The sequence below is a fragment of the Saccopteryx bilineata genome, chromosome 4 (genome assembly GCF_036850765.1).
Source record: "Saccopteryx bilineata isolate mSacBil1 chromosome 4, mSacBil1_pri_phased_curated, whole genome shotgun sequence".
In the NCBI taxonomy this organism is placed as follows: Eukaryota; Metazoa; Chordata; class Mammalia; order Chiroptera; family Emballonuridae; genus Saccopteryx; species Saccopteryx bilineata.
Window position 1 is genome coordinate 162735634 of NC_089493.1, and position 25594 is coordinate 162761227.

The following is a 25594-nucleotide window of genomic DNA, read 5'->3' on the forward strand; positions in this document are numbered from 1 at the left end:
GGATACGTTCAGACATGATCCCTACTTTCAAACCAATTCGTTTTTCAGGGGAAACAAATCTGTGAATGATTGAGCACAAAATAGCCTAGAATCAACAAAGAACATGGCTGTCAGCCTCTGATCGGCATGAGCTCACACTCCCGTCCAAATTTCCACTAGCTACCAAGACCCTGTGTGAGTTGTTTAACCTCTTTGAGCTTCAGTTCACTCATCTGAAAGGGGGATAATAATGCCTGCCCCGCAGGGTTGTCAGGAAGGTTACACACTACGGTAAAACTCCAAGCCACTCCCACCCTTAATGCTTTCTGCCATGGAGGCTGTGGTGTGTAACCCAGATCCCAGGGCACACTCATTCCCCTGGCCTCCTAAAGTGCTTCTGCTAGTGGCTCACAGCTGAGCCCCTGTCCAGAAATAGCTGTCTATCAAAAGGAGCTGTTTCACCCAAGGTTATATGACCCAGCAGGGTAGGATGTGGGGCATGCAGACAAAATTATCTTTTTTGTTGAGTTATAATTCACATTCCATAAAAGCTCCCCTTTTAAAGAACAAGTCAGTGGAGTTTAATATATTCACAAAGATGTATAACCATCATCACTATCTAATTCCAGAACATTTCACCACCCCCAAAATCTATTCCAGATACCTCGAGCCCCTTTGCAGTCACTCCCTGTCCTCCTTCCCTCAGCCTCTTGTAACCCCTAACCTACTTTGTCTCCATGGAATTGCCTATAAATGAGTTTCATATAAATAAAATCACAAATACTGTGGCCTTATGTGACTGGCTTCTTTCACTTTGCGTAATGTTTTCAACGTTTGCTCATGCTGTAGCATGTGTCAGAACTTCATTTTTTTAAAAATGTTTATCCATTCATCAGCTAATGAACATTGAGAATTCTACTCTGGGGCTAGTAGTAATAATGCTGCTATGAACATTCATGCACAAGTATTTGTGCAGATATGTTTTCAATTTTGGGGGGGTATGTACCAAGGAGTGAAATTGCTGGGTCATATGGTAACTCTATGTTTACCTTTTTGAAGAGCTACCAGACTGTTTTACAAAGAAGTTGTATCATTTTTACATTCCACAAACAATGTATGAGGGTCCCGATTTCTCCACAGCTTGGCCAATATTTGTTATTGTCTTTTTAAATATAGTCATGTTGGTGGATGTGGAGTGGTCTCTCACTGTGGTTTTGATTTTCATTTCCCTGCTGGCTAATGCTGTTGAGCATCTTCTCATGTGCTTATTAGCCATGTGTATAACTTTTTGAAGAACTGTCTGTTCAAATATTTTGCCCATTTCTAAATTGAGTTATCTTTTTATTGTTCAGTTGTAAGAATGTTTTAGATATTAAGGATGCTAGATAGTTATCAGATATACAATTTGAAAATATTCTCTTCTATTCCGTGGGTGGTTGTTCACTTTTCTGATGGTGTTTTTTAAATCACAAAAGTTTTTAATTTTTAAGTTCAATTTATCTATTTTTTTTGTCAATGACTGATTTGACAGAAATACAAAAGTTAGTCCCCCTTTGTGTCAACTCAGGACAATACTGAAAAGCCACCCAGCTCCAGAGCTCCCAGGTGAGGGCTGTGGCCTCTGCTGTGGCTGCATCGCCTGGTAGCTCAGCGTCTCCCTCTGCCCCGCTCAGCTCCCTCCTCCGTGGCTATGATTGCCAAGAGCACTCGCCAATCACATTCTACAGGAATAGCTGAGCATCTCAGAGTATGGAGTGGGGGTGGGGGGTGGGTAGGGAATCCAACCTAAGGCTCTTCCAATCTTCCAATGTTCTTACATGGACTTCAAGAAAGAGAAATACCTCCTCACCAATGCTTCAATCCTTGGTAACATGACTCCAGCACACCTCTCCAGCCTTATCTCTGAACACTGCCCTTATAGTCCAGGCCCAGCCATGCTGAACTTCCACCCAGTTCACACCCATCCGCCACTCAAAGCAGGGCCTTAGCTATCATCGCTTCCACCAGCATGCCTCCTTGGCTCCTTTGTATGTGTTCACTGGCCCCTTTACTTTCCCCATGCTTATGGTTACCATAGCATGTTATAATCCCGAGTTACTTTGTCTGCACAGCTCGGCATGATCCCCATGAGGACAGGGACCCTCTCACATCACCATATCTCTGAAGTTGATGCAGATCCTGACAGCCAGAAAGAGCTCAGTAAATATGCACTGAATGAGGTGATACGCACTGAATCCACGCCAAGGACAGAAGCAGCCCGGAGAAGCCAGAGACTAACTGGGGACCGCCTAAGGTAGGCTCTTGCCGGCACTTCACTGTGTACAGGAGCCTGGGCAGAAGTCACGGGCACTAAGCCAGATTGTTCCTTAGTTAATCATTCACATAGGAAGTCAGGTCACGTTAAAATGATAGATCTGTGGCTGAAAAATACATTTGGAATGCCCTCTGTAGCCTCGGCCTTCCCCTCCTGGGCCCTCACCTCAGATGCAGGCTATGGCACCTCCTATGAAGGTGGAGGTCAGGCCCAGAACCAGAGTAGGCTCCCGAGAGGCCTCTGACCTCCCTGAGTATGCCGTCCCTCCCTGCTGTGCTGGCACGCCTGTGCTGACTGGGGCAGGGCCTGGCTTTATTACCAGGGTCGCACTGCCAGTAACCGGTGGGCAGGGGTTTAAACCCACACTGTCCAACTCAGAGCCTGAGTCTTAATTATGCTATATTGACAAACCATACCTTGAGAGCAGATCCTCCCGTTGGCTCTCCCTCAGCCCTCTCCCTGCTGCACACACCCTCCCCTGGCCCAGGAGGCCCAGGCCTCCCCAGCTCTGTGTCTCCCCTCCTGCCCCTCAGCCAGGGCTGTGATCCGAGCCTAGCCTGCTGAGAACAGACCTAGGACAGCCCTTTGGCAACCAGACTGTGCATATAATTTTTGTGACCTCCTTCAGCTCAGCCAGCCCAGACACCATTTGATGGGCCACCGTTAAATGTGAGGACATCTCAGAGGACAGGAGAACAAGAGGGTTGGGGAAATTGCCTCCAAAAGGCCAATGCCAAATCTCATCCTCCTCCGCCTCCTGGTTTGCGGCTCAGAAAGATTTACGGTGCTGCACACACAGGTCGTTCTTGAGATAAAGGTTATAGATCTTGCAGCTGACAGGCCTCCTCAATCAGCGCTTCAGGAAAACATCCTTGGCTGATAAATGAGCTGTCCCTAAAGCCTCAAAGACAGGCTCCCGAAAGGCCTCCATTGCTTAGGATTTCTCACTCATCCTGCAAAAGGGACATCCACCCTTGGTGCCGATACAGGAAGAAAGATGGCTGAGTGAGGTCCTGAGAGGAAGCCTTCCCTGCCCGACCCTCACCCGGGACCCCCACTCTGCGCCCCCTCAGCAGATGCCCAGCACACAAGGAGCCTCATTAGCCCTCAAGGGCAAGGAGCCCCACAGATGGTCTGTGTCCAGCTAAAGTAACTGCAGGGGCATACGCGGGGTATGGACTCCAGATCCCAGAAGGCCAAGTCCAAGCTGACAGGTAGAGAGGAAGCAACATGGCACTTGGAGTCAGGAGGCTAACAGGAGCTGTGACTGACCGCCATTGCTAGGTGCCGATCCGAAATCCATCCTCCCCTTCTCTTCCAGGAGAAACTCTTTTTGGAGCAGTAATGTGCCCCAAAAAAGAATATCCACCTCTCCCAATTCCCTGCACCTGGGGGATGCTATGGGCTGTGTAAGCGGTCTCTCCTAGGGGTTTCTGGAAGGGCTTCACTTCCCTGACAGGCCCTGCCTCTTCTTCCTCCCCCGCCCTTCGTTTTCATGGCTTTTTGCAGACGTGCAGATGCTGTGGAGCATCTGACTTGCAACGTGCTAAGGACGGAGGAGCAGAAAGATAGGACCTGGGGTCCAATGATATCAGGGAATGCTTTGCCAGCCCTGGAATATCTACCTCTGGACTTATGGTTACGTGGGCAAAATAACTCATTCTTTGGTTAAGCCACTATTGTCATTATGCTGTCACAGGAGCCAAACACAGTCCCCAGTGATAACGGCCAAGCTCTTACTGACTGGGAATCTGAGTGAATTGCTTAACCTGTTTCTAGCCTCAGTTTCCCCATCTGTATAAAGGGATTCCCCATTGCTACCACTAATAAATCACCATGTGCAGGCACCATGCAGAGTGTTTTGCATGCACTAACCATTGCATTGAGACAGTAACCATCACACATAATTGGCAGAGAAACACTGTACAAAACAGTACCTGCCTTGGCTACCTCACTGGGCTTGAGAATCAAATGAGACCATTTGAACAATTACACATAGGCCTACTGAATCCCACTTACCTGGAGTCAGTGGGGTTGAAGCCAGGAAGATGCCTGCTCTTAGAGCAGACAGTACCCTCCCAAGATATGCCCTCACATCACCCAGAGGGAAGGAGAAAACAAGTGATTTGAACACAATTGTGCCAAAAAGAAAGCAGACAAGTAGCTGCCCGGTGAAATCAGGCCCTTTCCATACTGGTTCGCTCTGGGACCTCCTTCAGAAACTAAATCCTAGGAGTATCCCGAGCCCAGACAAGATGCTGAGTCCTTCTTGTGTCTTTCTTCCCTCCACTCACACTCCTAGGTCCTGGAGTAAGACATTCCCAGCAATGACTGTCACTGCAGGAGACCAGCTCTCGCATTCTAGAGGTCGCATTGAATGGCCCAGGTTCCCTAGGTGTCTAGAGTGACTAAGTTTTAGGGTCTTCTCATGTAATCTTCACAAGCTCACAAGCTGGCGTACAATGGACACTGCCACTGTGAGACCCATTCACAGCCCTGGTCACACCTCAGTGCAGGTCACACTGAACCATCTCCTGCCCTGAAGCGTGGGTCCTGAGGCCCCAGGCTGACCAGGCCCCTTCTGCCACCTTAAGAAATGATTCCGGCTCTCTCGCTCTGGTCCCTGCCTCTGTATTTCTGCACAAGGGGCATCTCTTTTCTGGCTGTGTGTCTGCATGTGTGTGCATGTGTGTACACGAGTGCATGTCTGTCTTTCTCATTATGTTCCCATATCTGTCTCTGTCTCAGTCTCTCTTCTTTGTGTGAAGCTCACAGCCTTTCTCCCAGGTCTCTGAAAGCCTGTCCCCCCCTCTCTGGGTGGGTAGGTCTCCCTCTCCTCCCCTCCCCAGCCCTACTAGCACACTGTACTGCACCTCCTGTTTACCAAGTGTGTCCCTTACAAAACTCTAACCTTCACGTGGACAGGGCTCCTCTGCTTTGTCAGCAACTGCGTCTCAAGTGCCCAGCACCATGGACGGTGCAGATGCAGAATGCTTTCTTGTTGCATGAATAGCTGTTGAACACAAGGTGAAGAGAAAATGAAAGCTCTCGACCCTGGGAAGGGCAGTGGGAGCTCAGAGGCAGCTGGGAGCTGGGAATGGGAAGGGAAGGCAAACAAAGCAAGCAAAAAGGTCTAAAACCAACTCTCCCAGTCCTCACAGTACTTAAAATGAGAGGATTTGTCAAATCATCTATAGCATGTGTGTTTACTGGGGCCCAGTGACTTAAGAGCTTAAAAATGTCCCTGGTTCAGATCCAGGTGCCCCCTCTGAAAAAAAAGAACTTAAAAATGTGTGGCATAGTTGTCAGAAACTACTTCCACAGACGTATGTGCAGACCCTGCTCGCACTGTCGCTGGGCCTCAGCCTCATCTGCACACCAGTCGAGCGGGAGAGCGAGTAGGGCCTCATGTGTGGAGTAAATGCTCATAAGGACACAAGGGTCCTCAGTTTACAGATGAGGAACTGAGTCCAAGGAAGGAAGCAGTGCCCTGCAGGTCACACAGCCGTGAACAAGGCTTCCTGCGCCGGAGGCAATGGAGGACTCCGACCCCTGAGGAGGAGTCGGGCCTCTAGCCATCCAGAGCCTGGAGCAGCCTTCAAAGTTGGACTGACCACGGGACAGGAGACTCCTGTGGGCCATGGCAGGCCCACCCTCTTCTGTGTCCTACCCCAGAGGGGTCGTGGCTCTCAGGCCTGCAGTCACTGCCGTTCCTCAGCCCCAGAGCAACCCCAAGGGCGGCAGGCAGGCGGCAAGCCCTCCCTGGGCTCATGGGGAACCAGGCTCTCTTAGGCGCCAAGAGTCCGCTTAGAAATGGCTCATGAACAACAGCCAGCTGCCTTTCTGCAGCTCCAGGCCATCTTCCCATCTGCAAACACAGGGGCTAGACTGGACCCCAGCGAGGGGCCCCTTCCCATGAGCCCTGCCATGGGGCATGATGGCCAAAGCCGCCTGGCAGGAAAGGACAGCCAGCGGGGAATGCAGAGCGCTCCGGGAAATCACGGGGGGGGGGGGGGGGGGGGGGGGGGTAGACAGAAACAGGTGTTATATTCCAGTAAACTAGCAAGTTAGGGTAAAAGCCCCTATTTATAAACTAGAAAAATGTTAGTAGAAAAACTACCAAATATTGTTTCACTCTAACTTTTTCTGGGAAAAGGGAAACCAGGCCCAGAGGGTCAAGGGGAAGGAAAGGGCCTTTGCCAACAGCACTCACTAGTTCCTCAGTCCCCCCCGCCACTCTGGGAGCTGGTAACAGGCCCCTGATAGGCGGCCTGCAGCCAGTTGGTGGCAGAGCATGCCTCCAGCCTGGCTCTGGGCTCTGCCCCACTGCTTGCCCCTGAGGGCCAGACATCACAACCCCCTCACTCTGGGATGCACCCATAAGGCACAGCCCTCTGGGATGTGAGGAGACACACTTAGCAAGCAGCCTCAACAGGAGGATGGGGCTGCACCTCTCATGGCTCTGTTACTTTGGGCCAGTTAATTAACCCCTGTGATCCTGTCAACTGGGCATAATCTGCCTCCAAGATGTACTGTGGGGGTTAACTGGAAGTAAAGCATTCGGCACAAGGCCTGGCACACAGTACACACACAACAAACGCTAGCTACTGTGTTTACTAAAACTGCCGCTTACAGCCCTCAGGCTGGTTCTCAAACTCAATTGTGCGTCAAAATTGCTGGTAGTTTCTATCTGGGTCTGCTTCACTGATCACTATGATAGACCCTGAGATAAGTGGATTCACTCTCTGGGCCTTCTCCATCCCTAGAGGATGCAAATTCCTATCTGCCCGCAGCCTTCAGGGCGGTTGTGGGGCTCCCAGTCACAAAAAGGCTGTGTTCTGTAGATGCGGAGGGCAAGGCACCAGGCTCCTCACACAGGGGGGAAAGAGACGGTATGGCAGGAGGCCAGCCCAGGGCAGCAGGGAGTGGGGCACGGCGGTGGCCTCAGCACCTGGTCCTCCCTTTCATGCCTGTCTCCTGGGCATTTCTGCCAAGTGTCCACATGCTGGGCACCAAGGATGCAGAGTATGCCAAGCAGGCTATGCCCTATTGGAGCTAAAAACTTACTTTCCCAAATGTGGGGAGGGGTCTAGCCAAGAGGCCCCTTTCATCTTGTGGGAATCTTCAACTTAAAGCTGGACCTGACCCCTCGGTGCTGCCCATCTGTCATCTGGGATAGGGCGGTGACCGCCTTCCTGAAGGGGACCAGACCTGTCCAGTTTGTTAGTCCGCGTAGGAGCCCAGGACCCTGAGCAGGCAGATTTGACACGCTGCAGGTGAGCCGAGTCTTCTGAAGAGGCTCACCTCCCACACGGTGAGGCCCCATTTAGATGGCCATCCTATGCCCCAGAGCCAGCTCCCTGTGACCACAGGTAAGCAAGAGGAGTGTGGAAAGGGGTGAGGCAGGACAGCCAATAGGAAACACCCACCTCCAAAGGGGCAGTGCCACCTGCCTTGGAGGTTGTGGACTAAAGGCCAAGTTACAAAGCATTTAGCAGGGTGTCTGGCACAGAATAAGCACAGTCAATAGTGGCTACTGCTACTATCGTCATAGTAACAAATATGATTATTTACCAGCAATAAAAGATGGGGGCAGTTTTGGTCCAAGTGGCCTGAAAACTTGGGCGTCGGTGTTTTTCCTGAACCATGTTGGCACTTCCCAGGGGCCCCTGGAGCCGACATCTCCTTGGCGCTCCTCAGGATGCCCTGTCCCCCTCACCTCCTCAAAGATGAAGGGACAGAGGACTAGGGGCCCAGACTCGAGTGGCTCCATCCTTCTGCAGCCAGTGCTACCTTTGGCAAGTTGATTAACCTCTCCGAATTTCTTATCTTCATCTGTAAAATGAAGATAATAGTAACTCAGAAGACTGCGATGGGGATTAAATGCATTGATAATAAGTAAAGCACTTAGAAAGGTGTCTGGCACATAGTAAGTATTCCATAGATGTCAGCTATAACTATTATTTCATATATGTTGATATTTTATAAACCAACATAGTTAATAGTTGTATATATATGTATATATATAAAAGAAAATATAGTTAATATTTATATATTTAATAATGAAACATTAGAAAATACTTACAAAATCTCTAGGGGCATTAACAAACTTGTAAAAATCTTTACTTACAGCTGAATCTGTCTCCTCCTCCTCATGCCTGAACCAGCACACCCACCTCACATGACCAGCAGGCACTCGCCCGGGCCACTGAACACTGACTGGAGGGACTGGCTTCTCTAGGCCTCACAGAGGAGGTCTTTGTGCGTCTGACACTGTTCTTGGGTCAGAGAACAGGACAATGGAACTCAGACCCTCTCCAGAAGTTCTTTTGTTTGTTTGTTTGTTTGTTTGTTTGTTTGTTTGTTTAAGAGAGGTAGGGAGAAAGAGACAGGAACATTGAGCTGCTCCTGTATGTGCCCTGACCGGGGAATTGAACCAGCAACCTCCACACTCCAGGACGACTCTCAACCAACCTAAAGAGAAAAAAAATTATATCTGAAGACACGTAGGAATAAGTGTTTTTTTCACATCTGAGACATAGTGGAGAAGGTGGACTACAGAAATGAAATACTGAGAAAGGTTCTCACAGTTCAGCTTTTATTAAAATTAAAGTAACAAAGTATGGGAAACTAGAATATCATTCCTATTAAAATAATACATTTGAAGGACTGTTTCTTTAGCTAGCACTGTAACTGATCAAGCATGTGACAAGTGTTCTTTTATAAGATATATAGTCCTTAATGTCTGAGCAGAAAACACCAGATCAAGGACCTTACCTATGCAATGTGTTGTATGGGTGTCGGTGACCAAGTCTGCCTGCCTATGAACAACCTCTCAGACAGGGTGCACCCACACAGACATACACATTCAGTGTCTTGAGTGTTCCTTCAAAGAAGGTATTTTACACATCATATACAAATTAAACAAGAAGTCTAGCAATGGTCCTTTATTGCCACTGAAAGGGGAAAAAAATAATTTGAAATTTCATAACCAAAGGCAAGAACATAGCAGGAGAGCAATTTGTTTCTCCAAATGCCACAGTCTCGTGCATTCCTGCCATGGCTGACCCACGAGTCACTGAGTCTCATGACAGAGGCTGCACAGGGAGTCCCATGATGAGGCTGTGATCATCACCACAGAAGAAGCTTCTTCCATTCCCAAATGCTGGGACAGCTGCCAGCTCTGCTGCTTGGTCAGTAGATGTACAGCACAGCTGAACTTAAGGGGCTTAGGACTCTAAGCAGTGCAAACACACAAAAAATACATTCCACTCCCCTTGCTTCTCCAGGCAAACACTTAAAAACTCCAGCTAGCTGGAACATGAGTCTGTTCAACCTCCCACTTGACCCAACAAGGTGCAAATGGGGAGCGCGGGGGCAATTCAAATGGCACCCGTCCCAATAATCAAAAAATAAAGTTTTTTAAAATGAGGCTAATGGAAGATAAATACACAGAAGAGAGCCCGGAGTGTAGACACTCAAAAAACAAGTAATTTTTAAGTGTTGTATACACATCTGTGAAGCACACGCTTGACACATTTTTAATGGGGATCATGAGAGTGACCCTCTTTTAAAGTTCACAGGCAGGAGGCTTCCAAAAGGGATATCCCCTGGCAGCAAAGGCTTTATGCGGTTGGAAGCTCCAGAATAAGGAGACGGAATAGAATGAGGACTGGCCTACTGGACATAGGACACTCCCAAGAGCATGTGCTGGAGGGCAGGCCGTGTTCCGGGGCTTCTCCGCGCCACAGCGGGCCAGGCTCAGTGCCAGGCAGGGAGAGCCGCCAGGAGATGGGCCAACCAGCCTCACAACTGCGGAGAGCAGATTCCAAAACAGCAGCCACAGGTGGGTAAGTGCTGAGTCTAAGTCTGACTTAACGTAGTCCCTAAGGGTTTCAAGAAACACGACTGATTGTGTTTTCTCTCTGGAGTCACTGAAAAATCAGTTTTGGGAACATAAGACACAAAGGGAAGACAGCTACAGGCATGGACTGCGTTTAAGAGTGAATGATGCATAGAACGTAACATTTCATTGTCGTGGACAATAAAAAGCAATTCAAATATCCTGAAAATTTATTTTATAAAAATATCTACATTAAAATTTTAGCCTGAAAGCTGTAGCTTCAATTTTATAAAAAGGCAATCTTTGAAAGGATCTGGCTCAGGAATATACTAACATCACACAACAGATATCAAAGTAAGACAGCTTAAAAAGCATCTTAGGGAATGTTACAACTGGTTTGTCATGAAAGAGAAGTATTCTTATTGCATAGCAGAAAATGAGGTCACTTTCATTTGCATAATACTGCAACTTTTTAGATGGAGAAGCCATTGGGTACTTATGAGAAATAACTTTGGAATTCAGAACCTGACTTCTTTGTAGCCTAAATTGGTATCCAAATAGCTGCTTCTACCCTTGGGCTACATTTCCATTTCATCCCTGTGATCCTACTTCAGATACACCACTGACAAAGCTGCATTCACAAGGAGTTGTGGCCACCTGCATGGGGGCTGAGGATTCATCTACCACGTAACCAGCACAGACTTGAAAATAAGTCTGTTGTGTCCACTGTGGAGAGAGAATAGTACCTGGTGATAAAGAGACATCCAGTTTCTGATGGCATCTGTGGGCAGTTAGAGCAGTTTGGCTTTTTGGTGATGACATACCAGTGTTCTGTCCCCGTGAGAAAGGACACATGAGGATGAAATGAACATGGCCTCAGCAGTGCTACCAGTAGGGGCAGTGCTTCCTTGGAAGGGAGACATGAGGTGGAGCCGACAGCACAGAAAACATGGCTTGCTAGCTTTCAGGGAAGGGAATCTTCTGGGAAGAAGACACACAAACAAGCATGGAATCCACCTCCTCTGTGCTGGGAGAGGGGACAGGGAGTTCACCTTTCATCTGAAACCAGAAGCTGTGTGAAAAGCACAATCAGACCCCAATTTTACCTTTATCCCCAAAACACACCTGCACACCCACACTGACACACACCACAACTAAATCCCAACCCTTCCTCAGATCAGGAGGAAGAACATTTGAAACAAAAGGCTTACTCCATCAGCTTCCAATCCAGAGCCAGGCAGAGCTCGGACAACAGTCCCCTTCAGCGCTGGGTGAGGGCAGAGCACCCAGCTGAAAGCTCGCCTTGATCCCTTTGGAGACATTTCTTCCAGGCCCAGCAAAGCTGGGTATTTTAGCCTCTTCCCAAGGCTACTAAAAATTCTGGGTGCCTTGATCCTCTCCGAAAGTCTTACTGAAATAACATCTGCTCAACACCAGAAGTTTCATCTTCAAGAGAGTTCAGTGTTTAGTGCACAATAAATATACTGTAAATACAGAGTGGCCAGGCCAACTAGCTAGGGAAGATCCTGGATTTCTAACTGAGGGGGAGATAGGGGGAATGCCAGTCTCCTGTAATATCTTCTTGGAAGGAGTCCAGATGAATCAGAAGTCCAATATCAGGGTTCATCAAGCCCCTCTGTTCCTCATGGAAGGTAAACACCAGCGTCCAAGGTGTAAGACTGTTCTCCAGACACAGGACCTCCCTCCTTATGCGAGAAATTCCAGCATAAGCAACTTGCTGGTTCAGGAACAGCACAGCCTTAAGGTTCCTTTTTAATGCACATGACCTTCAAATACCCCCTCCTCCAGATTCTTCAAGTTCTGTCATTAATCATTTGTCCTATAAATTAGCAAAGTTCTTATTAGTTCCTCTCTTAAAATGCAAGTGTCCCTGAGCGAGATCACACATGTAGGCTATCACCATCTCCTGCCCCACAGGGGAGCCAGGAGGAGGGAGTGCTCTGAGGGCTGGAGAGGAAGAGAGCACAGGCCCTGGGACAGGGGGCGAGCACGAGGACAGGAAGACACGGATATCAGATTTGACCATCATCACAAAGTGCCGAGGACCCGCCCCAGCCACTATACTCCTTTGAAGCCACCCATGTTCCCCTGAATAACACGTGACCCCACCCAACACAGGGACAAATCTATCCTTGAGTTTGGAGGTAGGGTGACCTTTTACTTATTCTCTGAATAAGTACACTTCTGAGGGTAAATGGGTTATTGTGAGTAATTACTCCTGGATAATAAGTACAATGGGGACTTCCACATCCTGAAAAAATTCAGAAGTAGGATTCTCTCCGAGACTATTATGGGCAGGGACTGAAGCCTTTCCACTTTGGTTTCTTTGTTTTTTGTGTACATTTTTTCCTAATGTGTCTCCTCTGAAGAGCTAGTTTTCCCAGCTGAAGAGACACAAAATCTCCAAACCTGGAGTTCATGACATCATAGACCAGTAGGCCAAAGACTGAGCAGTTCTTGTAGGAGAGCCTGAGGAACAAACAGCACCCAGCCGACGGGCCGGGGACCCACCTGTTCCTAGTCTACACACAGAGGACGCAGTGCAGCTTTGAGAACACCTGCCTCTCCTGCAGGCAGGCCAGTAGTCAAGGCCAGTGTGTGGGCATGGGCAGAGCACTGCTTCTTTTGCCGGTCACTGCTGGCCATCCCTATCCAACTGGACCTCAGGAGACAGCAGCTGAAGTAGTCTCAGAGTGCCCACGGGGCAAATCCAGAAGAGAGGTTTCTGTGATCTGATTTTTAGCACAGCGGAAGAATCAGTAGTACAGAAATCCAGTAGAATGTAACACCCCACCCCCAATTTAATGAGACACGATTTTCTAAACACATACATATTCTCTCTCTCTCTCTCTCTCTCTCTCTCTTTCTCTCTCTCTCTCTCTCTCTCTCTCTCTCTCTCACACACACACACACACACACACATACTCCCATACATATTGTCCCTGTAGAAACATACAAATGCCCAAAAGATATGGCCCAAAGCTATCAGGAACCCACTGTTTGGGACAGAGGCCAAAGCCCCTCACGGGTGCAGGAGGTGGGTCCCCAGTCTTCACTCCGACTCTACGCAGCCGAGTCGGAGGAGGCGGCTCTCGCTCCACTGCAGACTCTCCCAGCGAGTGGGATCCGGCCGTCATGGTCCCTCTGTTCTGAGCCCCAGGCAGCACCCCTCCCTTTCCCCACCTCCTGGCAGTGGGAGTTGGGGTCACAAGGGCTTGTGAATCACAGCAACACCTAAGATAAAAGGGGGAGAAAGTGATCATTTCAGCCTTCCCAAAGGTATTCAGAGCCCCAAGGAGTCCATGAATCCAAGACACCCTGCACCACAGCAAGGCAAAGGGCCCGTGGGCTCAGGCTGCCAGCACCTGGCTGCTGCCCACTCGAACAGCCACGTTCCCACAGATATCTGAAGCCACGAGCACAGTCCCTTGACACCACAGACTAGTGGTCTCGCCCACGTCATCACACAAATTCAGCCCTTATAGTAACGATGCCCTTGCCCGACCGCAGCACTCAGCTTAACGATGCTCTCAGCACCCTCACTGGAAACCCAGAAGCCACTCCACAGCTTGAAGTGTGTATCACTTTAAGAGAAGTGATGAGTGATTCATGTCTACTTTTAAAAGGTACTGCAATGACCCAGAAAGAACAGACTGACTTCCTGGAAGTAAAAAATCCTGAACTGCAATCCTACCTCTGCCACCAGCTGCAGTGTAGCCTCCTTACCTTAAGACAGGTCTTCATGTGTTGCAGTTTCAGCCAAGTTGAACCCTATTCAACAGCTAACTTTGAAAATCCACGTATGACCCTGAAATCCCCTGTACTGGACTGATGCCACGTGGCAGGTACTGTAGGTTGATTCAGACAACATTCCTCTTACTTACTGTCCTCTCCTATACTGACCAGTGAGTCTGAGCTCAGCTTCCCAGACTACCTTTCAGCTGGAAGTGCCATGTGATCCAGTCCTGGCCAACATGACTGTAAATGCAAGCCTGCCAGTGCTACAACTTCGGCTTTGTCCTTGGCCCTGCCTGATGTGCTCATGCAAGCAAGGGGCATAAGAAGCTATTAATAAAGCTGGCAGAACAGAAAAGAGAGGAGACACCTGGTTCTTCAATGACAGTCTGAGCCACCACACCCACCCTTAACTTCTTTATGCCTGAGACAAATAGTCTCCTTTCATATTTAAACAAGCATCTATGAATTTTTCTGTACCTCCATCTGGACAAAACACTACCTTACAGGCAGGGTCTACAGGTATGATGGTAACTGGACCCTTATTTCAATGTATTCTCATGACTACAAAATCTTCTGGTTGAAGATAAAATTAAGAAAGCATTGCTAAAAGAAACCCTAGGATATCCCAATGGTGAAATTCTGCTACAAAATTCATTTCATGTTCATTTCTAGATAAAAGTACAGAAAAAAGCTTATTGGCAGCGGAAGCTGAGTCCTCAGACCCAGATGTGCTGCCTGACCTTGGGGACACCGTGCCTGACCTTGGGGACACCCTGCCTGCACATCAGGTTTACCTTTTGCCAGGTGGTTTTTTTTTTTAGAGCAGCCTCCTGCATTTTTTTAACTGATTTTTTAGAGATAGAGGAAGGGAGAGAACAAAAAGAGAGAAACATCAGCTTGTTAGACTTGTCGGTCCTCTTATTTCTGCCGTCATTGGTTGATTCTTATATGTGCCCTTATTGGGGATCGAACCTGCAACCTCAGCATGTTGGGATGATGCTCTAACCAACTGAGCTACCTGGCCAGCACCTGTAGTGTTTTAATATGAACTTTTCTTTTTATTATAAAAGTAAAATATTCCATTATGGGAAAACTTGAAAAATGCAGAGAAACACAAAGTAAAAAAGAAAAAAAAACTTTCATCCCTTCATACAGAGAATCAACATTACCTTTTTGGAATATTTCCCAGCTTCTAATAATAATCACAATAAATTTCTGAGTGGTTTCAGTGTGCCCCGGAGGCATGTGCTAAATAAACCCTTTCCAACTACAATCACATTTCACTCTCATACCTGCCCTGAGAAGCTTGGTATAATTTTATTCTCACTTTACAAATGAGAAAGCAGAGGTTCAGTCAGATTGATTACCTTGCCCAGAGTCCCAGGGCTAGTGGCAGAGCTAGGATTCAAATTCAGATCTGACTCCAACATCCTTAAGCAGCAGCTATTCAATGCTCCATGATCCAGGACCACATGACTAAGCTCACATGGTACATACATTTGGCATCCTCCATTTTTAACCTAACAGTCTGTCAAAAATATTTTCTCATGGCATTAAAAATACTTTCACTGTATAAATATTCCAGGTTTTTTTTTTAAGTGAGAGGAGGTGAGGAGATAGAAAGACAGATTCCTGTATGCACCCTGACTGGGATCCACCAGCAACCCCTGTCCGGGGCCAATGCTTGAATCAACCGAGCTATCCTCAGTGCCTGAAGCCGGTGCTCGGACCAACTGAGCTATTCTTAGCACCCAGGGCTGATGATAGAACCAGTTGAGCCACTGGCTGCGAGAGGGGAAGAGAGAGAGACGGGGGAGAAGGAAGGGGAGAGAAGCAGATGGTCGCTTCTCCTGTGTGCCCTGACTGAGGATTGAACCTGGGATGTCTGCACACCAGGCCAATGCTCTATCCACTGAACCAACCAGCCAGGGCAATATTCCAGTTTATTTAACTGTTTCCCTCACACTAAGTAGTTTCTCAGTTTTTTGCTATTATAAATAATGTTCCAATGATAATTTTGTCCATAAATCTTTGTGTTTCAGGACATTTTCTTTGATTTTAAGAAAACAGATTCACTCAGTCAATGGGTTTGAAGATAAATTGCATGTTTGCATGTCTCCTTCCTAGAGTGAGCAGACAAGAAAGATGGACACGAAATACTCAGCATGTGTATGAAATTCTAACCACTCACACCTCAGCTTTCCCTCAGTAATGCAAGCAGGGAGCCAAGGAGCGTCCCTCACAGGCCCCATGCCCTACTAGAGAATGCCCTGCTCGTTTCTTCAAAAAGAAAATGAAATTAACCATGAGAACAGAATCACTCTAGGACAAAAATTTCTCTAAAATCTTTTCTATTTAAATTTTTTTTTAATTTTTCCATTGATTTGAGAGAGAGAGAGAGAGAGAGAGAGAGAGAGAAGAAGAAGAAGAAGAAGAAGAAGAAGAAGAAGAAGAAGAAGAAGAAGAAGAAGGAGGAGGAGGAGGAGGAGAAGGAGAGAGAGAAAAGGAGGAAGGGAAATAGAAAGGGAGATAGAGAAGCATCAACTCGTTCCACTTAGTTGTTCCTTTTCTCTAGTTGTGCACTCATTGCATACTTCTCTCGCACGTGCCCTGACCAGGGAGCAAACCCACAACCTCGGTGTGCCGGGATGATGCTCTGTCCATTTAGCCACCAAGCCAGGAACTAAAATCTTTTCTACTTACTATTTTTATTTATTTATTCATTTTAGAGAAAAGAGAGAGAGAGAGAGAGAGAGAGAGAGAGAGAGAAAGGCGGGAGGAGCAGGAAGCATCAACTCCCGCCTTGACTGGGCAAGCCCAGGGTTTTGTACCGGCGACCTCAGTGTTCCAGGTCTACGCTTGATCCACTGTGCCACCACAAGTCAGGAAAATCTTTTCTACTTAGTAGATAAAAATCCTAAATGAAGGAGTAAAAGTAAAATAAATTCACTGAAATTAAAGCCTTGTGTTGACAGACTGTGATGATGATACAAACCCCTTTGAGTCTGCAAGGCCCAATCTTCCTTTGCCCTAAAATCTAAACAAGGAAGGACTGACCTTTTTAACACAAAATGGGAATAAGAGTACCATCAGAGCCGTCCTTATGTAGATTAAGTGAGATAATGTATAATAAAATACTTAGGATTATGCCTGGCACCTTGTATGTGCTCAAAAAATACATGTTAGCCCTAATTATCCCAGCTTCTGGAAGACCAGACACAGGGAGCTGGGCTGTATGATGGGGATGCATGTGTCTCCCGACAGCAGACATATATATAAATGTATCTGTCTGACCTCAGCAGGACCCGCTCCACTCCTACGCTTGCACCTCACCAAGCCCGCCCCACACATTCCCCAGGAACAGGCCTCCTGCCTCACTCTTCCCTTCAACCTCTTGTGTGGAATTCTTTTCTCCCCAACCCTGAGCCAGGGTAACATGAAGGGCACAGGCTTAGGAGTCAGACCTGGGTCTGAATTCTGCCTACCAATTTGTTAGCTGTGTGCACTTGAGCGGATTATTCAAACTCTTTAAACCTCAGTTTCATCATCTGTAACATTGAAGGAAAACAGTCCCCTTCGACCAGAGGGATGTTGAAAACACGTGAGCAAATGCCTACACTGCACCTAACACACTGCACCACGGTCCAGGGAGGAGGAACAGCAAAGGGAAGCTTTCCCTTTCTGTGTGACTGTGATAGCCCTGACAGGTTGATCAAGCCCATCTTCCCGGGAAGTGCCCCCTGGCTCTGCCCGCTCTCACCTGTCATGTCCTAAAGTCTGTACAGTGCATTGATTACATACAGAACATATGTGTGCATCATCCCGTAGTTCTTGTTTTGTGTAGGCAGGTCTTATCTCTCCAATTTAATTTCTGGAAAGCAAGAACTGTATCTTGCTCCACCTAGAAGACCGGCACAAAACAAACCAGGAATGGCAATAACATTCTAAAGCCTGTTATGACAACTTAGATCACCTGGAAGAGGTCCCTGAAATACTGTGTTAGGACTTCTGAGGGTATACTCAGGTTTGCTAGGGAAGCAAGTGCTAATTATGGGTGCCTGTGGTGAGCACAGAATGGAGGAGTGGTGACATGTGACAATTATCTGTCATCCCAAATGGAGCAAGGTCACCCCGCCCCACCCTGTGCACCTAGTGTAGAGTGGGGTTGGGGTGGGGCCCTCTGACCTGCGTAGCTCCGCCCTGTGCTCATGTTGGTTGGCAGCAGTGTCCACTTGTCGGTGACGGGATTGTAGTACTCCACTGAAGCCAAGTTGCAGGATCCGTCATCCCCTCCAACCACATACAGGAGCCCGTTCACTGCACAGACCCCTGGGAATCAAGCAGAAGCCGTGAGAAACAGAGAGCAGGAGCACCAAGGAACCGGGATGGGTAAGAGACAAATAAGTCTGGAGTACCCAGGAGGCCCTCTCTCTCCTTCGGGGTAGCACACAAGAGAATCTGCCCACAGGTCTGTTTGTTCAACAGCAGTACATACTGACACCAGCTACTGGGCTCTGAGGTCCCCCTTCCTAACACGGTGCCTCCTCTGACCCTGACCAGGGAGCTTTCCCTACCGCAAGCTTCCGGCTGTTTCCTGCTGCCGACTCTATCATATGCAGAGTGATGGGAACAGGCCCCTTTCTATGGAGTGCTGGGCACCGGTGTGCGCAGACCTCACATGTCCAGAGCTACAGAATGAGACAGTGCAGGGGATTTCATGCACACCGCTATCATTCTGCTTGTAAGTGTTTCTGTGATAAACCCTACTATATCCATAAAGTGGGGTGCTAATGGTAGTGTCTGCTACCCTTTCCCATAACTGTGGTCTAAATACACACATGGTTCCCAGCGATGTGGCACTCTGCCCACCCGGATCTCAGAGTGAGCTGTTTTGGGGGCAAGGTCTCATCAGCAGGAACTCATAAAAGAAAAATCTAATTCTTGCTCAGCAAGTCTTTGAAAGGCCGTAGTCCAATATACTGTGTATCTTTTCAAAACTAGAGTAAGGGATTGATGATGCTCAAAAAGTAGTAATTATCAGTGGTGGCGAAGATACTCTCAAATACTGGTGAGAGTACGAAGTGCCCCAGGCTCCCGGACGGTGTCGAGAGCACACATGCTCCCTCTGCCCCCAAAATCCCACTTCCAGCCTTTTAGTTGAAAAAATAATTTAAATGTATGTATTGATCAACTATAAGGACCATTTATAATAGCCAAAGTATCAGTTATATAAAAATGGAAATAACCTAGAATGTCCAATAGTAGATTAGTTATTTAAATTATTACATAGGCATTTAAAATAATATGATGTAAATATATTCATTGTTATAATAAGATATACATGAAAGACTGTAAAGTGGATTAAAAAGGCAAGTTATCAAACAGTATTACAGAGTGATTCAATTTCTGTTATTAAAAGTAGAAATATCTCTATGTGAATGTGTGTACATACACACATTTATACCTAAATTCAATTCTCAGACTGTAGATAGACTAGCTGTCTTGAAGGTTCTGGAATTCCTCACTCATGTGGCTTAAGGCCAAATGACACATTATATTACAGCCCGCTTAGACGATGGAAAATTAATAAACTCTCCTCTGTGTACAGTTTCAACAAGTCAGTGACCATTGGGTTTTAGCAAACAGGTAACTGAGTAGAACTGGAAAGGAAATAAATCTGCCTGAGAGTCACCTGTTTGTCTTTCCACCCTGGGAAGCTGGGCTAAGCCAACATTTTCACAGAGTGAAGAGGCTTACAGCACACATGCCAACACACGTCATGTCCCAGAGAGCGAAGTTCGAAGATAAAATAGTTTAATGAGGGTGTCAGGCTCTAGGAATAAAACCTTAAACACTCTAAGGTGAACCCTTCCTATGGAAAGAAAAAGGGTAGAGAAGAAGAGAATAAGGGAAGTGGTCTACTGGAGAACGAATCATAGATCCGTTCACAGGGACCCCTGAAAGGAAGGAGACTGGTTTCAAGCGGGAAGTGAGAGGTTCTCACAGGCAGGTACTGGCAAGGAAAAGGTAAAGCCAAGTGCCATTGCCTGGCCATGTCCCCAGAGCCCTGTGTCCAACAAAGCCCCTGTGTACAGGCACTTTGGATGGCAACCAGCGGGCTTTCCTACGGTTCTGTCCGTCTCTGTGCAGTGAAAGTCATCACCCTTCACTGAGAGGGAAGGAACCCTCTGCATCTAAGTGGTGGGCTCTGTGGCTAGCTTTTGGGTTCCAAGCTCTTTCGCCCCTAGCCCAGAGCCTACCAGCAAATGGACACTCCCTGTTCACGGTACAAGCCCAGCCCTAGGCCCTGGAAGTCCGTCCCTTCTGCCTGTCTTTTAGAGCTAGGGTTTTCAGGGAGGAAAACCCTCTCTCAGGCGAGGCAGAGAGAGCAGTCACATTACCTGCATTGCGCCGGCACATGTTCATGTCTGCCACCTGCTTCCACGTGTTTGTTCCAGGATCGTACACCTCAACACTCTTCCGCACCAAGGGCCCGTCATGCCCACCTGTGGCATACAGCTGACCGCTGAGGACCCCAACGCCTAAAAGGCAGAGCACAGTGTCCCAGCCTCAGGCTGGCTATAGTGACCGGAAACCAGGGGGCCTGGCACCCAGTCTTGGACAGCCATCACCAGCAGGGTGACATGGGGGTGCTGTTTTACTCCCTTAGACCTCACTGTCCTCATCTGGAAAATAAATATAATGATCCCCTGCCACCTCATATGATTGTCAGCCTGTGAACATCAGAATATAAAGCAAATATGACCCCACTTCTACTTAAAGAAACAAAAAAATATATTTTATATTTGTGCATATACATGATACGTGTGTGTAAATAAATGGGGGTGGAGGTTATACAAAGAAAAAAGGTGAAAAAGAACTGAAAGAACCCCATCTACAACATTGAAAGTAGTTATTCTAAGCAGTAAAACTATACTTCTTCTCCTTTTGCCTTTCTAGATTGCCTAGTTTTTCTTCGCTGTTACATTACTTTTATTACTCAGCCTTTATCAGTTGAGCAGAGTCAGAGGTGGAAACTGGCCACCCAGCAGGTGTGCTGAGATCATCACTGTGAGACCTCCCTGCTTGGCCGGAAGCAGCTGTTCTTCCCACCCCTCCTTGCTCTTCTCCTCGCTGGCAGAGGGGCATTAGATCACTCAGTGTTGCTAGGCCTCGTTGAGTGCCAGAATTGCATCATTTGCAGGTTTTAACATAAACTTAAAAAATCCTTTAATACAAGTCAAGAAAAAAGCCAGAAAGGAGGATGGTGGCACAGTACCCCAGAAACCTGGGTTCTGCCTGCCGTCTCTAACCTCCCCTCTGGGCCTCTATCTCCCACTGTACAGTGCGGGCTGCACTAGTCAGCAGCCCAGTGCACCCAGTACTGCACAGACAGGCCTGTCCCAGACAGCAGGGACCTCTTTGAGAACAGATTGCAGGACTTCACTCCCCGGTACTGTTCGGGAATGAGAAAAGGGACCTCAAGTGATTGAGATGCGTAGCCAAATTTTAGACCCAAGGACTTTATTCCTAGAATATAAACTTCATATGGAAAAAGACCATGTGTGTATTATCACGTTTCACTGTGCCTGAAAGTAGGTAGTAAGTAGGTTCTCAAATACTGTCTGAATGACAAAATATGTAAAATGTCATTCAGCAATTATGCTGGTTGGCTATAGCTTCCTCGCAGTTGCCCCACACCAACAGCAGATGGCAGTATTATATCAACAATGGCTATCTCATGGGCTTAGGATAATAAAATTCAGTGTTCCAAAGCTACCTGGCCTTCCACTCCGCCACACAGCAGGAATTAGCACACGCTAGGACCCAGAAATGGCCTCTTTCTCCACAAGTATCTGCTGGCAGTTGCCCACACCCTGCTGCGGAAGCAAGCAGCCTTCCAGGCACTCGGGGCACCACTATCATTTTGTAGTGTCCACTGGAAACATCCACGCAGAGGTTTCCTGGATCTACAGCCTAGCCACAGGGGCTTCTCAGGCAATCAGAGGTCCAAGTCTCTGGGTCCTCACCCTCATGACCGCCCATTATCACACATAAGTGGGTTGCCAACTCCAGAGGTGAGGCTTTCCCAAACCTTACAAGTATGAAACAGCAGTGATGAAAGGCTGACTGACCTTAAGAGCCTCGGGAAAGCCCACCTCTGAGAGAAAGACCAGAGCCAAAGTCCCGGTCACTGTGCCTCCCTGGAACACAGGCAGTAGACCTGTGACCATCCAGGGCTTCCAGCCCAGGTGACAGGCAGGATCAGCTAGGGTGACCACCACACAGCAGTAACCCCTGAACAGACAGGGCACTGGCAGACACAGAGCCGTGTGGCCTCCACATGCAGCTCTGACCACGAGATGAGCCTGAACTTCCTAAGGCAGGTCTGTGCTCATGGTTCTATACCTCCTCCTTAGACATTTCTAGAAGGAACCACAAGTTGCAGTATGTGCTGCTCCCCTCCTGCTGAGCTGTCCCTGAATCACTGGGCTTCAAACACTTGTTCTTATACCTCAAGTCACACAGAGGATTTCTAAGAAGTACAAAGAAGACTCGACCAAGACTCCATAAACCAAAATTACCAAAAGAGCTCTCTGAAGGAAGAAGAACCATGTGATTGGTGAACTGAACTGGCCCCAAGGGAACCTCTACTGCAACCCACTCACTGCACATCTCAGGAACAAGAGGCCAGAAGGAGGGACCTGCCAAAGGCACATGGCAAGTGCAAGCAAACCCAGCAGACAGCCCGGGCCTCCGGATTTTCACCACTTGCTGCATGTTCAGGAAGTGCCAACCCAACGGGATCAGCAGAGGCAAGCTCCCCAAAAACTACATTCTAAACAGAAAGCTCCAGAAGTGGAATCATATGGCTTTTTCTTTTCTAACAAGTGAACCCACAAAGGCTCTTGAAAAATATTAAAATGGCATGATTTTTAAGGAATACTGAGGAAGTAGTCATGTGTTTCGTACTGTAAAATAAGATGACAACTCAATCTTCAAATATACAAAAAGAGAAAGGAATGACACTGGCGGGGGAAGCCCGGTTGTGGCTTCCCTTCCTGAAAGTCCAGGACCTTCCCACCAGGCCATGGTTGGTCAGCGGTCACCGCCCCCCACAGGAACTGGCACAGAGAGCCAGGGCCGGTCTCCAGGGCCTCTCAGACCCTTTCCTTCGGGCTTCTGAGATGATGGGGGAAGACAGAACAGGAGGAAGGGAATGTTGGTCCACTTCCTGGAAAATTCCAAAGAACCACACAGCCGCTAGTCTTCCCAGAGGAAATGAGAGCGGAAGCCATGCTCTTCCCACGTGGGGAATGGGTTGAAGTAGGGAGAAGGAAGTGGGGGGCGATATACATTTACCTCCAAGTATGAACACCAATAGCTTCGCTTGCAACCCGCAGACAGAGACTCTAGACAGGCAAGCTTTAGCTTTTCCACTAAAGACTGGATATCTGTGCTGCTCCTGCCACTTTATTAGAAAGAGACTAATAATTTGGAGGTCAAAAAAGCTAACTTCAAAGCAAGGCAGATCTGAGTGGAAATCATGACTCTGCCAGCTACTAAGGATAAAACCTTGAGCAAACTGCTCGGTCCCGGCTGACTTGCTTTCTTAATCTAAGTGAAATGAATACTGTGTCTACCTCGTAGGGCTGTGGTGAGGATAAAATAAATTGCCACAGAAAGTCCTTATCAAGACAGAGCATGATGAATATGTCAAGACTTTGTTTTCGAGAGATGCAGACATCTCCACAGAAATGGAAGAGATGATGAAGAGAATATTATCTCATCCATTTTCTAGCAAAGTGATCCCCAGGGAAAGGTTAACTTCTAAGTGCTTGTGTCAAGCTCCGAGGTACTAGTGGGGTTGGATATTGAAAGGAAAGAAGAGGGAGGTTAAGAAGGTAGAATGTTGTCGGTTCTCCAGACCCACCTGTGAGTAGATCAGACAGAGCCTGCACCCTGAGGCTCCCCCCGTACCTGCACCGCTGCGGCGGGTGCTCATGTCCGCCACGTACGTCCACTCATTGGCCGCTGGGTTATACTGCTCCACGGTGCTCAGGCACTGGCGGGAAGCCCCATCGTAACCCCCAACAGCATATAGCTTTCCTGGAACAGACAAAGTAGCTGAGGGTGGTGCTGGGACACTGGCATGTAACCAGAGCATGACTGAAACCATCTGTAACCCGCTGAGCACTCGCGCCTGCATCAGAGCTCAGGGCCCCTTCCCTCCAGGGTGACCATCAATTTACTTCCCAACCAGAACAAGCATCCTTCACAGCTCAGACTTCCTGAGCTCCCTCTTCCTGAGCTTCTTGGAGCAGTACTGAGCCTCTTTCTAAATAAGCACCCCAAATGCCCACCACAAAGCTATAGCCCAGCACTGCTGGGGCTCAGCATGTTCTAACTAGTGACCTGTAGCTCTCCAAAAAAAGGCATCTAGAGATAGAAAACTAAAGGGCCCCAACCACAGGCAGGCAGGCAGGCTTATTATCTAGCTAAACCCTCACAGTAGCACACAGAACAAATGTGGGGAAAGAGCCTTCAGTGCGAGCCCAACCCTGTCTTAGCTGTGGTCTGTGCTCTGTCCATGGCTCTTGCAGGTAGAGCATGTGACTAGAGGGCCCTGTGGGCACTCTGGCTGATGTGGCTGGAATTTATCTGCAGACTCCCTTGTGGTCTCTGAGCCATGTGCAAGAGCACTGAAGCACCATCACCTATTTGTAAAATAAAGATACCATAAGCTGTTATCTAAGAGCATTGTTTCTGCCTGGGGTTGAGGCTAAGGCTGGGAAAAGAATCAGAAAATAGTTACTTGAGTTCTCCCAGAGCAGGAATTGGAGCATTTTGTGCTGATCATTAGAATGCAATATGTGTGTATTTGTGTGTGTGTACGTGCATGTGTGTGTGCGGTGGGAAAACCTACCTTACCCAGACCAGACACCTATGGGGGCCCATGGAGTTATAACAAAGTGCTTAAACACCAGTTATAGACTAAATAAATACTACCTGATGCAAATCTATTTAACAGAGTTACTTAAAATAGTTTTTGTCAATACCTGCTTTCTTAATAGAGAAATACCAATAGTACAACTAGTATGTGAAAATTTGCAATTATTTTATGTTAGATGGATTCCCAGGCCTGACTGGTGGTGGCACAGTGGATAGAACATCGGCCTGGGACACTAAGGGCCCCAGTTTGAAACCTTGAAGTCACTGGCTAGAGTGTGGGCTCCTTGGTTTGAGAGTGGGATCGCTGGCTTGAGTGTGGGATAATATACATGACCTCAAGCCCTTTGAGCCCAAAGTTGTTGGCTTGAAGCCCAAGGTCACTGGCTTGAGCAAGGGGTCACTGGCTCAACTTAAGCTTAAGCCCTGGTTAAGGCACACATGAGACACAATCAATGCAAAATAAGTAAATAAAGAATCTCAGGCCCCAAACAATGTTCTGGCAACAGGACTCCTGCTGTATCAGGACTCCACCACCAACCTGCCCTATAGGGACTAAAATATGTACAATTATTTCTTTTTTGTCCTTGAAATTAGTTTTGTTCTCTGCCTCACCATCCTTTCACCTGGTTCTTCTAAAAAGAAGGAATAGCTCCTCCCCAGCTCTGCCCTCTCCTAAGCCAGAGAGAAAAATTCTCACTCAGCAGCTGCGCCAGGGGCAAGTCACTCTCACAGTGCATGCTGGCTCA

General features: G+C 47.7%; 1 protein-coding gene across 8 annotated transcripts in view; it reads right to left on the reverse strand.

The window, feature by feature from the left end:
- Positions 1-10621: 10621 nt before the first annotated feature.
- The window catches only part of KLHL3 (kelch like family member 3), a 384889-nt gene continuing 369916 nt past the window's right edge, over positions 10622-25594 (reverse strand). For all 8 annotated transcript variants that reach the window (XM_066272563.1, XM_066272564.1, XM_066272566.1 and 5 more), the window contains 4 exons: positions 23877-24005; positions 20297-20437; positions 18081-18224; positions 10622-13391 (listed from right to left, as the gene is read on the reverse strand). In XM_066272563.1, coding sequence (XP_066128660.1) covers positions 13363-13391; positions 18081-18224; positions 20297-20437; positions 23877-24005 — 443 coding nt within the window. In that variant the 3' untranslated portion in view covers positions 10622-13362. The remainder of the gene's footprint in view (positions 13392-18080; positions 18225-20296; positions 20438-23876; positions 24006-25594) is intronic.